Below are 17,925 nucleotides of genomic sequence, written 5' to 3' on the forward strand. Positions count from 1 at the left end.
TCTCCAAGCTGCTAATAACAACGTGACAAAAAATACTTCTAAATATTGCATAATGTTGCTCATACAGTCTCAGATTACAGTACAGGAGACAGACACCGACAACAATTTCTAAAAGTATTTTAGAAACCGTTGTGTTTTTAACATGCATATTTTCTTAATGCATTTGTCAAAATAGCTGTTGTTGAAAGGAGTACTTAAAACTTCTCAACAATTTGCAGGACAAACCCCCGCCATCCTTTTATGGCGAGTTATTAAAACTTTCACTTCATCTTTGCTGGTGTTTCGGGCTCCTTAGGAGAATGCCATAAAATTAATTCAGTATTACTTTCATTGGTTCACTGCCCAATAATGGAGATGTTAGTGATAATTATTCACATCTCAGTGATTCCATTAGGTTGCCCGCTGTCCATGTGTGAGTGTGTCGGCAACACAACAGCACAGCTCCCCTCCAACACACACAGATGATGCAGGCTGAATGTTCATGCTCCTTGGTGGGTGTGTGATTTTACTGTCCTTCTCTCGCTAAACTCTCAAAATGCTAAACTCTCCATCTATCTCAGGGGTCGTCAACCTGCAAGCCTTATTTTGTGACTCCCGTGGCCTTGAGGAAAGGAAAAAATAAAATAAACAAATATGAAAGTAATGAATTTAATTTTACTTCACAAATCGCTGGATAGAGACCAGATGATGTTTTACTGCATCTAGCACCAGGAAGCTCTGTGCGCTCAAACACCCCCCCCCCCCCCCCCCCCCGGGTGTGTGGAAGTGATGAATCTCGTTATTAGGATTGTGAGCAAAATAATTGCAAACGGGTTAAACCACCGACAGCTTCGTCCATCGCTAGATGAAGTCGAGAGCGCATATTCGGATCTCCTGCTGCACCACAGAGTTCAGTGGTTGTCGAGGGCAGACGTGCTGAAATGCTTCGCTGCTTGTCTGGAAGATGGGAAAACATTCTTGGAAAGCTAAGGCCTCAGCTATCTTGAGCTAGACAACCTCAATTGGCTGGAAAAGTTTTATTTCATGACGGATATGACACATCACCAAACACACTGAATAAAAATCTCCAGGGAAAAGGAAACACGGCCCTGCAGGATGTTCTGGCATTTGAGTGCAAGATGACGGTGTTCTCCAGAGGTACGCTCTCTCACCTCCCATCCCTGGGAGAGTTCAATGAAGAGCACAATCGCATTAATTGTCAATATTTGCACGGTGCGATTATAGTAAAGCAAGCTACATTTTGAGAAAGATTCTGTGAGTTCAGAAAGGGAAAAAACACTCTGTCCTTCCCTATTACACTGCTGGACATCAATCCATTCCTGCTGAACATATCCGTATTTACATTAAATCAAACTGACCGAAGTAGCAGATAAAGACTTGTGGGTTTCCAAGTTCAAAAGCCTGACAGCAGATCTTGAAGCAGTCTCATGTCAGAAGGCTATTCTCGCACAAAGAGCACAAATGGAGCGATGCTGAAAGTGTCCCCAAACGTGAAAAACTTGTTTTTGAGTCCGATGGGGTCTCACTCCTGACCCGTATATGAACATGTAAAAATACGCATTAGGAGTCCTGTCCATATTTGGCTCATCGTATTTATGTGTGCAAGATGTCTCCAGCATTACTGCATGAAGATCAGAACTACATCCTCCAGCTCCAACAAAGGGAAGACCAGCATGGAGCATCAGAAGCAGAAGTCACATTAAACGGGTATGAACACTATTTTATAGGATATTACTTAAAAAAAAATAATAATTAGACCCGGAGCCGATATAGTTATTTTTTAGTTGTATGTTCAAAGTGCTTGATGGCACGCCGAGAAAGAAACCCAAAGAGGATGAGAGAACACCGAAACAAGTAATCAGCTAAACTGCAACTACGTTTTTTATGTTAAAATTGACCATGGTATTTTAGATTTTTATATACGAAAGGAATGAACAGGCGTGTGTTTTTTTAAGTAGGTCTACATGCTGCACTTGTGTTTGTAGAATTATATTGTTCTTAAAAAGGTAAAATAATAATAAAAAAAGGATAAAAACTTTTAAAGGTTTAAAAGCTGAGTTACCATTTGCGGCTCCAGACTACTTTTTAGGAAACAAAATAATTATTTTGGTAATAAAGGTTGCAAACCCCTAGTCTATATGAACAAATGATACACAGCAAGAAATAGAGGTATTGAGGGGGATTCTTAAATTTAAAAAAAGCAGATGCCTCTAACTGACTGAAGAAAAATTTTAATTATGCGCATAAAGTGAATTTCACATCCCTTTTATTCTCATAGTAGCTTGGGCTAGAAATGGTCTATCTGGACTAAAGCATAAATGAGTCCATGAGCTCAGCATAGATTCTGCTCTCACCACTGGTCCTGCTGGTCCAATCTCGCCTCTCTCTCCCTTTTCTCCCCGAGTACCCTGAGAAGAAAGAAAACATTGTCACCGAGTAACCTAGTGTATTTGTGGCTATAATGAAAGCCAATTAACAAATAAATAATTTAAATTACATCAGAAGTTACTGGGTCTGCACAACATCCTAGAAGTGCCTTGTAAACCACTTTTATTCACATAACTACACGTACAACATCTTTTTATAAATCTATTTTTTGTTGTCATTTTGTAAATCCAACAGTGTTTTCCAACTTGCAACTAGAACACGGCTTAGTGGGCTTGAGGTTAATCTCAGATCCAAGTTCCAACTTCAGAGGTAAACTGAATACAGATAAATAGTCACAGACTTTTTATGAGTACATTAGCATCAGTTTCCATTCTTGAACTGTTCTCCTGATTCAAAAAGTATTTGTAGACTTTTGAGGCTCTGTATTATGGCTAATGTGCTTCCAATTTGCATTGTAAATAGGTGATACCTAATTCCCACCGAGGAATTAGCGGTACCAAAGGTAGCCAAATGTACTTGTACCTTTTGAGTACCATAGATCTAACCATTGGATCACAGCTTCTGATTCTAATCAAAGTGCTTTATGTATGAGCCATTATCTTTTCAGCACTAAAACTACTGGAAAAATATTGGGTGTTCCTTAGACTACTTTTGTCAGTAAGGGTATTGCCTTGATGAATATCAAGGATATTAGCCTTGATGGCTAAATCTGGCTATCATGAAGTGAAGTGTTTAAAGGGCATTATCCTTTCTAAGTGTGGTATAATACTAAACATATATTATATTTCAGAGGACATGACTACACAAACACAGACTTACTGGGGGTCCCTGAATAGAGTGTCCATTTGGTCCCTGAGGACCGGGCGGTCCTGGAGGTCCAGATGGACCAATTTCTCCTGTAGGTCCCTGTGGTCCCTGTAAAAAAACAAAAAACAAAAACAGAACAAAAGAATAAGGCTGATATCAAATAGATTGAAGCAAAATGTTGATGAGTCAGGGCTGTATCTTCAAGATTTAAAGACTAAACCAGTTGGACAATTGGTCTCACCCTAAACAAAACAAAAATGTTTTATTAAGCTGGTATCACCCTATAAAACATAAAAAAACTTAGATGTGCAAAGGACGCCACAAAAAAGATTTAGCGTGGCTGATTTGTGTGATATTGGGTTTTGATTGTCAGCAAATAATTGTTTTAAAGCTTCTTTGGTTTTATTCTGTGCTCTGTTATTAAGAAGAGATCAGAGACACAAGAAGCCCCTTTTATCCCACATAATTTCATGCAGTTTTTTAAGCCTCTAGATTAGGCATGTGTAAGATCAACACATTAACTTTACAAAAAAGTACCAGATCTCTTTATCCCTTTCAATCTCAAACAATTAATATATATATATTTTTTTTACATTAAATGGCTTAATAAAAGAGTGCTTCAGTTTTGCGAGGGTTGCACCTACTCGACAAAATGTCAAACCAACATCACCTCTAGATATCGGGGGTCTTTTGCTACTATTGGCTGCTTCTATGGTGGGATCTACAGGAGGAATTTACCTTGGACACTTCTTACATCTATAGCCTGGTTTTTACTGCTGTTGGAGTTTCATTTTCTTGTAAAAAGTGCAGACAGATTTCCTGCCAACGTAGCCAGAGCAGAGAGGCTCATGCGGACCAAAAACTGATTTGTGGTGTTCGTAGCGTGTCAGTACAGTGGCAGCAGCAGCCAAAGCAATCTTTGACTGTGTTTATTATTGTATTTTACTGTTCAACCGTGCGAGTTCTGGGTTCATGTGTTTCTTATTCGTAAGCAAAACACTAAAAAAAGCACAGATCAGATGTATAAAAATGAACCAGGAACAAAAACAAAGGCATACAATGTATGTTAGTTTGCATTAAATTGTGTAATCTATTGAATGTAGCATCACTTTAATTTAAGGATTGAATTGGGTAAAATTAATGATTAAATGTGTCAATGGAAATATAAAAGGGGACACATTTGTTCAGAAGTTTGTCTAATGCAAAACTAATGCAATTAAACCAATCATGGCACCCTCAGTCTGTGGTGGAAATGGCTTTTTTTTAGATTTGAAATGCATTTGATCAATTCTTAAAATTTTAGGACGCAATGTGTTGGCTGTTTAGTTCTGTGGGGGACACTTCCTGTATTGCAAACTGTCACTCAATACAAACATGCGGGGGAGCAGACTTGTCCTTCTCAGCAGCAGAGACAGGACTCTTCCTGCTTATTTTCAAATAAAAACCTTGGGAAATTTCTTGAACTTAAAATCAAGTAAAACTTGGGAAAGCTTAGAAGCCATGTGTATTCATCCATCTGAATGAATACAAACATAATTCACCGGCCAAAATGACGGGTGATAAAATCATGGCAAATCTTTTAATCATATTCTGATATATAACTGAAAAGTGTGTATCAGACCAAAGACAGTGATTGTGACAATCAGGGTGTTTGGCCTGCAAAGATCAAATAGAATTACCAAATTAGCATTTTTAGTAGAGACGCAGAGAAAACATGACTAGTGACTTTGATCAGAAATGTTCACCTTAATCTGCCCTGATTGTACACAGGGTGATTAAAAAAAAAAATCCTCTTTTTTCCAAAATTCTATGAAAGCACTATGGTGAACGCTTCCAGGTTTCCTGTGAACAACACCGTTTGGTGTGGACTCTGGTACTGACAGAAGAAGACTTAAAGTTGTCCAATTTCATGATGTGGATGTGTTTCGGACCAAAGTAAAAGGCAGCAAAGAGAATAAGTAAGAAAGAGAGAGTGAGACTTTGAGCAGATAACAAGAAAGTTGAACACATTAAAGCAATGCTGCCCTTTTTTTGTATTTTTGAGCATTAGGTAAGGATCTACACATTACTAACCGTCACTCCTGGTTCCCCCCTGTCTCCTCTGGCTCCTCTTATGCCAGGACCACCCTGAAACCAAGGATAAAAAAAATGTGTTTAAGCTATTAAATCTATACATATTGATGGTAACGATCACGTTTGGCATTGTTATTTAAAGCAGAAAGGTAATTATAAAAGCAAAATTTTCAGAACACTAAAAAAAACAAAACTGTAGCTTCACCTCTCTTATAAACAGGAAGTGAGTAACATATGCAGATGATTTGTCACCCCCCAGAAATAACATTTCTGTTGGAAACATACAGTGCCTTGCAAAAGTATTTGTCCCCTTGGACATTTCTCTATTTTCTTAAATTCCAACCTGTAATTTAAATATTTTCTTATCTTATTTTATGCACAAAATAGTGTAAGTTTGCTATGAAGCCCCCCTAAAAAGTGCGGGTTCAACCCATTTCCTTCAAAGGTCACATAATTAGAGAAATTAAGTCCACCTGGGTGCAATCTAAGGGTCACATGACCTGTCAGTATAAACATCTTTTCTGAAAGGCCACAGAGGCTGCAGCACCACTAAACAAGAGGCATCAATCCAGAATGGGTGAACAGTTAAACACACTGAGGTTCTCTGTTATTTTGTCCGTTTTGTCTGTTTGTGTCACAATAAAAAACAAAAACAATATAATCTCAAAGTTATAGTGAAAGAAATGGTGCAAACACTCAAACAATCTATTTTACTTCCAGGTTGTGAGGCAACAGAACATGAAACATGGCAATGGGTGTGAATACTTTTGCAAGTCCCAATTTTCGCCCCAGGATTAAGAAACAATTGGAAACAAAGGAGCTCTCCAAAAAAAAAAAAGTCCAGGACAATCTTACTAAGGAGTACAAGGCAGGGTGGGGTTCATAAAAAACATCCAAATCTTTGATGTTCCCCTGGAGCACCATCAGATCCATCATCTTCAGATGGAAAGCTCAGGGTAGCACAACAAACCTGCCAAGAGAGGGACGTCCTGCAAAAACTCAGAGTGGGTATGGAGGGCATCAATCAGAGAGGCAGCACAGAGACCAAAGGTAACCCTGAAGGAGCTGCAGAGCAAGCTGAAGCTTTGTTATTTTGTTTGTTTCACAAAAAACAACATAGCTTCAAAGTTGTAGGGATGTTCTGAAAACTCTTACATGCACAAACAGCAAGCTCATTTTTTTTTCCAGATTGTGAGGCGAGAAAACATGAAAAACAGCGAAGGGGGTGAATACATTTGCAAGACACTGTTTTCACGGTTGAATTAACAAACAATTGGAATCCAGATTTTAAGAGACGGGCCGACCCAAACAAGAGGAAACTATCTATGATGCTGTTCATGTCACAGCAACAACCAGCTAGACCAGTGAGATGACGGCAGATGTTTGTGAGCATAAACTTGATCAGGCAACATGTAAAGTGGAATAATGGTTTGCCAGCTACATAACTTATGTAAATTAACCAGTTAGAGGGAAAGTAAAACTGATTCACTGGGTAAAAGTGAGACTTCCTAAAGCATGGCTCGCTGATGCAGGCTTTTCTGGTGATAGTTCTTGAGGCGAAAGGGCTGAAATGTTCCTGTGCACACCTGAGCAACAGTGTTGGCAAGAACTGGAGTAGAGATTAACAATTTAATGTTGCCAGAATTTTAGTGTTTTTAACTACAGCTTTGGTCATGTTGGTCATTTTCCTTTGTAATGGATTAAAGCTCGACTTTGGTGCTTTAAAATCCTGTCATAGGGTGCTTGTTTGTTAGATCTCCAAGCTACTGCTTTCAGAGATTTCTCCTCACTTCTTCCTCAACAGATACATAAATGTTCACTTCATTAACTCAAATTCAAGCTGGAAACGTTGGTATCATCCATTTTGGACTTGGTTGGACTTTGTGCTCTGCACTGATACTATCTGGCACATCAGCTGTGCATTTGTGAATTAATGTTTGAAAAGAAGAACACATCTGCTTTGCATTTTCAAAACAGTATGAGCCTTTCATTCGCAGCAAAACCTGCAACAAAACCCCCAACTAAAATTAGCTTCCAGCAGGAGTAAAACAAATAATTACGATTGGATTTGCACACGGGCCACCAGTAATGAAAGAAAAACACAGCTCTCTGATTTTCTATGTAATTTGATGCCAAAGACAAATTTACATCTTGGATCTAAGCCAGCATGGGCACTTTCCAATTTTCAACAATCGGAGATGGCAGGTCGGGCACGCCTCCTTCTCCAAATGCTGGATTGATTGTTGACTGTTGTTGAGTATTGAACTGCGTCTGAGTCAAATCAGACAACATAGAGGCAATCAATAAAATGTGAAGTATAAAAAACAGAAGAGTTCTGCTGCTGTTTGAAACAGTAAAAGACATTCATCATAACATAAAGGTGAACATCAGATCAAGGAAGCAAGGATTTACCTGACTCAGTCTGCATGGCAGAGATTAAAAAGGGTTTCTAAGTTTTGTAAATTAAAAAAAAAAACACAGGTATATGCTTTATTAATGGTGACTATTTTTTTATACATTGGTCATCTGGTTTAAACGCATATTTTGATAATTAACCCCAATATAATACCTCTGAGTTGTAGTTAATGTTTTTTTTAATGTGGTTCAATGGATAAATGGTTTGGCACTACTCTTGAATTGTACTTCAAACTTGACAGAGAAAGACTCAACTTGGTGCATAATTATGATGCCAACAGAGGCAAACGCACAGCACAGCACACAGCCAAATGCGCTGCAGACACCTGAATGATGTAATTTCCAAAACACAAAAAAACAACAAATGGAACAGAAAGACACTGCAAAATAAGAATTATGCAATTGCAGAAAATAGAATGATGCATCATTCTATTTTCAGATAATTTTTTTCTTTTTCAGTTGATAGTTTCACAAAAAGACACGCAACCATGAACCTCCACTTCACAGATCACTTTGTCCTTTTTACATTGTCCAAGTCACTCCGTAGAAGTCACAGGCCATGTATGCTTTCAGAGCATGCAACTGGGTTTCCTAGACAGCCAGATGGTCAAGAGTCAAATATGCCCAAGAACATCTTTTTACGCTACGCTGAATTATGAACCAAGGAGGCCACCCCTCCCCCTTTCTTATGATCCCTGTTCTGACTTAGAATCCATCCAGACAAAGCCAGGTTTGTGTGTCTCCAACTAATTTCTTGGTTGTATGGGGGTCCCATCCAGACAAAGCAGCCACAAAACTGACAATAATTGAAACCTCCTCCCAGAGTGGATAAGTCTGAAGCCAACCCCCCGCAGCGGCTCTGTCTTGACAGCCCTATCTGCATAACCAGCTACAAAATGGCATGTTTGAGCATCCGAGCCAATGTAGACCTTGCCCTCCCTTATCACGCATACGCTAACAAAAAACAACAAAAGTTGTGGACTCTGAGTTCCAGTTGTGTTTCAGACACTATTCAATTTATAGTGCATTTTACACTTTAACACATTTTGCTCCTCTATTGCGTTTGTGAAGACCGCCTTGTTGTGAGTCAGCACACAAATGCTTCTTTTCCCTCTCCTGCATTTATTGTTTTCTCGCTGCTCTCCTTCCTTTTTCTAACATCATGGTGACTATATGGGCGTTACCACGCCACTCATTGGTGTGGCATAGGCGTTACAATGCCTATTTATGTGGCAGTAGGTAACTTCTGTATAAATGTATTTCTAACATAAAGCTGTCACTGTGTCCTGACAGTAAAATGTGAGATAAATAATTAGTGGGAAAAAAGATCCTCCCAGTGCTCCTCCTGCCATTTGCAGAAACACACCGCTCCCTGTCAGAAACGACCAATCAGAGCTAGGAAGAATGCTCTGATTGGCTGCTAGCAGTGTCAATCACTCTTGTGTAAGTGCTGCTCACACCCCCTCCCCGGCACAGTACACTACACTACTGTGATTCAAGCTCAAGATTGCCAGTGGGCTGCAGGTGCGCGGAGAAACAACCTGCTTTACAGGAAAACTGCCACTTTCTGGGGCGGCACCTGCTCAGAAAACAAAGACAGGTAAACACTGGAGCAGCACGGCAGGCTCAGCTGTGGGGGAGGAGCTGTGGAGGGCGGGCTGTAGTGCACCAGAGAGCAAGGGGGAGGAGCCTGTAAGGTGTGCTTGTTAACATTTTCAGCCTAAGTACAATTTTCTCAAAATTGCCTATGGCAGCTTTAAAAGAGCAATAAGCAATATTTCACCACAACAGGGTGCTTGAGCACTGTCTGCAGACCAACATAAGATGTGTGACAAGTCGCGCCTTTCATTACCTCCACTATGGCTGCCACCCAGGCCCTCCTTTCCTTTCTTACTCGCATACTTGTGACAGATAAATACACAGCAAAACAGCGGCACCTTTCAGAGGAATGTTCCTAGTGAAGAAGTAACTCATAACTTTGTAATGCTGTTGGCAAGGGAACATTTTGATCTGCTGGGGGTGATCCCCCGCCTTGTTGCTCCAATGCTGCGCTGCTCTGACGGTGGTATTTTAGGTCAGGAAGGGGCTAAGTCCTGAGTGGCAGCTGTTCACATGCACGTACACACATGTGTGGCCGGTCTGGCTATGTAAACAAGAGACAGGAGAACAATATAGAGAGATGCGGTGTGACGTGATACGATAGTCCATCTGAAATATTACCTTTAGTTCTTCACATACCCATTTTTTAGTTCTTTCTGTCTAAAATAATACCATTTCGCTTATATCTGCCGGCTTCATGCGGTTTCATCTTTCTGCTCAAACGTTGCGGCTCTGTATGGATGTAGCCTTAGAAAATTGCATTTGTGGGACGCTGTCTATGAGTGTAGGTGGCTCACTATTTTCATCTATGTTTCTGTTGAAAACATAACATTAAGATTATGCTCAGAAATGCATTATTGATTAAAATTTATTTTCCAAACAAAGACCTAATGTTCAATAGCCAGTTCAAGTGACTTGGTGGTCGATACTTTTTCTGTGGGAAGTTGAAATGACAACGAATACATTTTAAGTTTAAGTGTTGTCTACTTTTTTTAATTAGTTTATTTTTTTCTGTTTTCTATTAGCACACATATATTTTACAGCATTCCCCCATAAGGGGCCAAAACTTTTCCTGGAAATAAGCATTGCTGGTAGTCTTACCAGCCTGGAACCTGAAAATATCATTTTGTTTCTGGAACATCATGAACACAAACAGGCTCGTCATCCTTGATATGCGGAGGAGACAGATTGTGTGTAGGAGGTGTGTGGGGGGTGGGGGGGTGTTGAGGGGCTTGGCAACTTTGGTTAGATGCTGGTTTAGTGCCAGGGGCTTGACAATAATAGGGGTTATGTGGAGAAAATGTTGGATTTGGGTGTGGTGTGAGTTGAATTCTGCTCTTAAGAAGGTTTTTCATGTTAGTGAAATCCAGGAGTGGTGAGTCTATGCTGAGTGGAGAGAGTGGGGAGACAGGATTGCCTGGGTGGGGAGTAGGTTTGGGGACCTCTGTTGAGGCTAAGAGGAGATTCCACTCGTAGTGATCTAGACGTCTCTTTCTGGGTCCTCCATGGATCATCCTTATCTTAGCTGCAGAATGCATTTCTTCCATAGATTCTCTTCAGCCTCTAATTTTTGAGAACACGCAGCGGCATCCAGTGATTAAATGAACCGAAGCAAATGTTGTAGTCTGCCTGTAGTGATGGTATAAAAATCTAAGGGATGTTTGTTAGATCTTTCCATTCTCTGAAGACGTCTGGCAACGCTATACCCCAGACTTAAACATCTATAGAGGAAATGCATTTCTAATACACAACTCTAACTACACAGTTTGACCTTACAAGCATGACCTTATAGCTGTTTTTAGAAGTCTATGTAACACTTTTCATGAATTATTCTCTGTGTGCACACATCCGGAATCCACCCTGCAGCTCTGCAAATGGATATGTGCCCAACTAGCCCAAAACAAAACAGTATTAGGAGAAATCCCAAATTACACTTTACTCCCCATAGTGGTAACTTATTATTAATTATCTCCCGAGTTGGGTTAGAAGCATGATATTGTTCTGTGTTTCATGTCGGGACTTTTTAGCTGACTGCGGGGTGCAAAGAACACTTGTAGATCACAGAAAAGGAGGATGATCTAGAAAGGGATTCAACTCCTTGCTGCTCAATTAAATAAAAACCTTTCAGTGAAGAGATAAATCTAAAGAAGATCAATTTAGACTTGTGAAAAACTAACCGCACACCTTTAATGCCTGTGGAGCCACCCTTGGCAGCCAGAACCCCATGTGCTGCACTTGGCTTTAGAACATCAAACTTCAGTTCATTGAAATATGCCAGGATTTATTTTTGCATAGCTCTATTTTTTTTCCTTTTTCTCCTGCCAATCCTGTGGATTTGCTGCTGTGTTTTTCATACTTTTGCATTGGTGGTCCACTTTGACCTAAGCATCAACAGCCAGTCAGATAGTCTTACATTTGACTCAGAATGACTTTGTTATAAAGAGGTGTGTATACTAGATAATGGGTCTAAGATGCTCAGATCCTGTGGCTTTAAAACCTTCCCTAACTATAAACCTTCCACTCCAGTGTTTAACAAAAAGATATGTGGCTATGTGTTGTCATCAAACTAGGTTCTCTGTGTAATCTCTACTTTGCTCTCGTTGGTTTGAAGGGCATGATACCAGAGGTTTAGTGTCTCATACAGTGTTAACAGTTGTTAACAGTGACTTGTTTTCTTGTAAGACTGGAGAAACAAAATTATAGGTAGACTAACTACTGTGTGGAGCACAGTAATGAGTAACAAAATCAGAGAAATAAACTGGTGTTCCTACAGGGGGTCCAGATGGTCCTGGAGGTCCTTTGCTCTCCTGGGAACAGGTACAGGCATGAGGCAGGGGAGGGCACTGTTCTTCCACTCTCTGAAAACACACATACACAAACAGAAAGATTCAGTGTGTATATCATTGCAATATATTGAGAAAGGACGCAGCCCAACTTTGCCAGCAAACCCAACAATGGTACTATACACATCATTGACCAACTAATTCTGGTTGTTGAATATCTCTAAATTTACAGCAGTGTTTGCTAACACCCTTACCTACTAATACAGCTGATTACAATTAACTGACTGTACAAACCAGTAGTCTCTAACTCCAGTCCTATAAACTGAAGGTAAGACAAAATTACACTTATTAGAAAAGACTTTTAGTTTGATTGTCCCTGACCAGTGACTGGCCAGAAGGATGCTCAAAAATCCAATCTTTTGACTATATCCCCACCAGGCTGTAGGCCAAGAAACAGTATGGACACCTTTACTGATGAAGAACACTCAAAGAAGTGCTGCTTTTAAAAGGAAACTATCTTTTATGGAGACACGTCGAGACATGTCTGGAATCAATGCAAACTGTGAGAGAGAGAGTAAGAGTTTTAGCAGATAACAGGAAGGTTGAATGGAGTTAAACAGAATTGTTTTGTTTTATCCTTTTGAGCTTTTTTTTTCCTCTGTCCGTGATGCCGGGTTTGGAAATTTTGGCAGCCTGTTGGAAATCTCAGTTAGGTTGAGGATCCACAAATGGAGATTGCTGTTTAAGTAATGCTAGCAGCGCTAACCATGCTAAACTAAAGAAGCTGGCTCAATAATGACTTTACCTTAGTCATTACTTAGTCTTACCCTTTATTATGGAAACAACTTTTATACATGTATCGCCTCGTAATCCCAACAACAGCCTAGAAAACAGCATTATCAATAGTATTGCTATATTTTCTCATACTGTCGATTTTTAACATAAATCATAATTGGCGAAAATCAATGTCAGCAAACAAAAGCTACACAAAACAAAAACAGAAAACGCCCAAAAAGCAGAAATTGGAAATCAGCTATAAAATGTTAGCACATATCTTTATATGCAACACATAGCCATAAAACATGATATATAATAATGTTATATGTCATGATATATAATGATGGTATATGATATCATATAATGATGTTGGAATGTTACAATAGTAACATTCCAACATCATACACAATTTAAACTGAATTGTACAACAATAAAATGTTGGGAAATGATTTTTGTGTTGTGTTAGTTTTTTTTACCAAAGCTGGCAGCTCGCAGCACTTGTCTCTGCTGGCCCAAGACGTGCTGCAGATGATGTCAAACATCTGCAGTTGAAACTGTAAGCATACACACACACACACAAAACCATTTTCATTACTATTACAAAAATAATAAAAAAAATAGACATTTCAAAACACAGTGATACTGTAGGACAGACATGGAGTAAAAACTAGATCATAATCAAGGGATTTGATTTGATTACTTCATTGCATATACATTCCCCTTTTATATAAAGTGTTTAACTGAAACAATGTTCAGAAGAAACGCTCTCAAGAATACAGACATCATAAGCAATCAAGTCTGGAAAGCAAACGCAGCTCAGTGGAAATTGATGACTATTAAACTGTGTTTTAATAGAAAAGTAGTTTACATTATAATAAAAGCTGGCCTCAGACATAAAGTAATAAAAGTAACTGACACTGTAAAAACTCCCATCTAGGTTAAACCAGACAGTAGCAGTTTTATCTTTAAAGTTTAAATATATTCTAGATGAGACATAACAGGCTTTGATACATGACTGCAGACTTAGATGGAAATCTGTTTTTCTTTCCGTCGCTGTTTCATTTCAACAATCCTTTCAACAATCTAAACTGTAGCGGAGAACTTGATCTACCCAGGGACACACAGTATGATGCAGGGTAGAGCAACAGGTATTAGGAAATGTAAAAAGTAAACACTTGTTAGAACCTAATACACTGAAAGAAGGTAATGTCAGTAAAAAGGAAGATTTATAGAAAAACTGTGTTTTCAGTTTCTGTAGAATGAAAAGCAGAATTGAGTGAAACTCTTATTTTGGTCTGCCCGTTGTGCAACATAATAAAGGGTCTTAGAATAAAATAACCCTGAAATGTCTGGGAAAGCTTCACTGATATTGAAAGATAAAGACCCAGGTTTTTTTTATAATCCATTCAGGGTCTTGGGACATGTTATTGCACAGCACTATTTCAAAAGTCTTTTCACCCTTTGAGCTCTTCCAACATTTTGTCATGTTACAACCACTTTCCATGTACTTTACGGATATTTCATGTGATAGACTAACAGTAAGTAGCACATAATGTTGGACTGGAAGGAACATGATACATGACAATTAAGCCAATTAATGCCCCTAAATAAAAATCTAGGGCAACCATCTACCTTGTGAACTCAGCTAATTCGCCAATAGAGTGCACTTGTGTGTACTTTGAATTAGGGCTGGGTATCATCTAGGATGAGCCGATACGATACGATTCTCGATACAGCTCAACTTGATTTGATTTGACTCCAATATCGATATTTATTACTTTCAAATTAATGCTCAAAGTCATCCAATCAACAAAACCAGACAAATATTAGATTTATGGTCAATGTATTGAACGCTGATATATTAACAGGAAAATAAAGTGTATTTGCTTCAATGCATTTAACGTATCACAGAAACCAAAAATGTGCCCAAATGTCTGATTTTAGGGACAGAGGCGCTTCTAAAATCCTTTCGGCCGTTCAGCAAATTCGTCTCGCTTGCACTTCCTCACTGTGAACAGTAATGCACGCTATAATACCACCCCTTAGGGGTTGGGAGGTATATCGATATTAAATTGTTTTTTAAAAACATCCATATTAATCTTTGTATCGATTTTTATCCACAGCCCTACTTTGAATCCCGTATACATCTAGCTACTCTTTGAAGCATCACAAAGACCAGCGATCAGTGCAGACATGTCATTAAGTTGTGGAGAAAACTTTAAAGTAGGTTTAGGTAAAACTTTTTTTTTTTTTAAATAAACACATTTTGAACATATCATTGAACACCGTTTAAGCAATTGTTAATAAAGGACAGAATAAGACATCTGTGAACCTGCAAAGTCATGGCTAAGTTTATCCACTTTATAAATTTAAGGTAGTTGTTGTAAGATTTATGCTGTATAATATCCCCTTTGGGGCTTTCTTTTCACAACTCAACATTTCATTTAATTTTATGTGGATCTGCTGTAAATTTCTTGAGCTTTATTGTCCAAATAAAAGCTGGACTGGCTACCTGAATAGTGGGGCCAGGCAAGGAGACCATTAATTAGAGAAGCAGTCAAGAGGCCCACAATAACTCTGAAAAACCTACAGAGATCCATGGCTCATGTGGGAAAATCTGAAGGACAACTGTAGGACAGCTGTTAGTTATCCGTTGGACTCTGCAAGCCAGACTTATAGATCACAGAGTGGTCTGCCAACTTTTTAAAGAAAGCCCACAGAGGTTTGTTAAACGTTTTCTGCAAGACAGAGAACACAGCAAGCACAAAACACATGGAAGGTGCGCAGATTAGATTAAAACTTAACTTTTTAAACTTGAACATGCTGCAGGTGGCTGAAAATGAACACTGCACATCACCCTGAACACAACGTCTCCACAAAGACTCAACCCTAGACCTAACAGAGCAGCTGATTTCATCAAAGTCAGAATTTATTATCCTCTCATGAGAAAGAGAACAACATAGGACACATGTCCAGGAGAGGGTGGGGTCTGCTGTAACTGGACAAAACTAATCCGTCCCTTATATGCCAGTGTTATCTATGCGAGATGTCACAAAACGGTTTCTCATGGGAAGGAGACAAAACTAGACCTTCAACCAAGGGGAGACTTCTGTCCTAATGTCTTCTCAAAACACTCCCCAGGTCCCAGCAAAATGAAATACAAAGGGCAAAGACATAAATTAAACCTTGCAGCTACAACAGAGAAGTGAATACCTTTTTTGTCCTTCAGCAACGGTCACCTTCCAGCAGTCCAGTGACCACAGACTCAATACCAGAGCTACAATGCAATGATTCAGAATATTCATGATTTAAGTCTGGACTTAAATCCAACGGAGAATCTATTCAATCTATTCAGGAAAATTGATGGTGAAAGATGTCCTCCACTTGAGCAGATGGAAAAAAAAAAAAAACTGTGGGCAAAAATTTCAATCCTCTGGGGTTTAGAGCTGGCAGAGACAAACCTAAAAGACGTGCAATTTATAAATGCTAATAAACGAGGTTCTATAGAGTATTGACTCATTGCCTGCTGAACACAATGCATACTTTCAGATTTTGCAGTTTTGCACTACGTTGAATTGATTATATGGTGTCTTGGCCAGAATATAGATTTTTAATCTCAGTGGAATTATTTCTTCTAAAATAAATGTAAAACACACACACACACACACACACACACACACACACACACACACACACACACACACACACACACACACACACACACACACACACACACGCACACACACACACACACACACACACACACACACACACACAATAAAATATATAAAGATTTTTTTGTAAAACATGACAAAATGCGTAAGGTTCAAGGGGTATGAAAACTGTTGCAGGCCCTTTGTGTGTCACCATATTTATTAACGCTTTCTCTAAAATCTGCACTTTATGTTACACTTTCGCTTTCAGGGACCATTACACTTTCAGATTTTATTAATTTACCAGATTTCTCTCTGAACAAACTTCTTAACAAGACAAGATGAAACTTTGACCAATAAATACTACTACTACTACTACTACTACTACTACTACTACTACTACTACTACTACTACTACTACTACTACTACTAATAATAAGGTTCAAATTAGGGACACTTGACATTTTGAAACAAAACCATGCATGCTGAATAATGCTTTGCGTTTTATAAACAGGTAAAAGTAAACATGTTATGTTGGTTCTATAACAGCATTTTGTATTTCCAGCAGGATATCTCACCTTCTTACCTACCAATGCCTGCCAAAATTCCCTTTTTTATATCTTTGTGATACTTTGCAAATTTCCACTTGCCATAAATAAAATTAACTCCCACTGACCGACTCCCCACAAAATATTTATTGTTGCCATTATTCCTGGGAGTAATTGCTCACACATTTCTGTACCTTCCTGGAATATTTCGGGGGCACAAGGTGTTTTTCACAAAAATATTTGGTAATTTTTCTATCTGTAAATGTCAACAGTGGACACTTTTCCCTCCCTTTTATCTGCCTTCCTTGCATCTTTTGAGTATAAAACAGAAAAGGATCAGTACTGACTGGAGCAGAGCTGTCCCGTCTGCCTCTGGACCGAACCATTTTCCCGAGGACCTCGACTCCATCTGTGGTGATGTTCCCAGCTGCTCTGATGGATTTCTCCCCCACCACCGAACAGTCCAACACCACCTTCACCGACGTCTTACTGATGGTTACATGGAGCTGTGCGGCAGAGCGAAAAACAGGGTCAGAAAACAAGTTCTGATAGAAATGGCCTAATTTCTAAACATCAAAGTAAAGCAGCACTGGTCAAGCAGTGAAATTATCTTTAATCCTGCTTAGATCTAAATGTGTTGAAGGGATAAACATTCAGCTGGTGGCAAGTGATGACACATTTACTAAGTAACAAGAAAAGGTCTAAACTGCATTTTAAGACAGAGGTTAGATTACTGCAAAAGTAGACACCATAACATCAGTGGAAATTAACCGACTACTACAGTATATATACACCTTTAAAATAAACCCTTTGAAATTAAAGGCAAACCTTTGCAAAAATTATTCCAATTTTGTGATCTAAATTTCTCAGAGATCTGACTGC

General features: G+C 39.0%; 1 protein-coding gene across 2 annotated transcripts in view; it reads right to left on the minus strand.

The window, feature by feature from the left end:
- The window catches only part of col14a1a (collagen, type XIV, alpha 1a), a 201,746-nt gene that overhangs the window by 33,950 nt on the left and 149,871 nt on the right, over positions 1-17,925 (minus strand). For both annotated transcript variants that reach the window (XM_036131224.1, XM_036131229.1), the window contains exons 34-39: positions 17,391-17,549; positions 13,319-13,396; positions 12,054-12,140; positions 5,269-5,322; positions 3,208-3,303; positions 2,355-2,408 (exon numbers count right to left, since the gene is read on the minus strand). In XM_036131224.1, coding sequence (XP_035987117.1) covers positions 2,355-2,408; positions 3,208-3,303; positions 5,269-5,322; positions 12,054-12,140; positions 13,319-13,396; positions 17,391-17,549 — 528 coding nt within the window. The remainder of the gene's footprint in view (positions 1-2,354; positions 2,409-3,207; positions 3,304-5,268; positions 5,323-12,053; positions 12,141-13,318; positions 13,397-17,390; positions 17,550-17,925) is intronic.

Source organism: Fundulus heteroclitus, chromosome 3 (genome assembly GCF_011125445.2).
Source record: "Fundulus heteroclitus isolate FHET01 chromosome 3, MU-UCD_Fhet_4.1, whole genome shotgun sequence".
NCBI classification, from domain to species: domain Eukaryota; kingdom Metazoa; phylum Chordata; class Actinopteri; order Cyprinodontiformes; family Fundulidae; genus Fundulus; species Fundulus heteroclitus.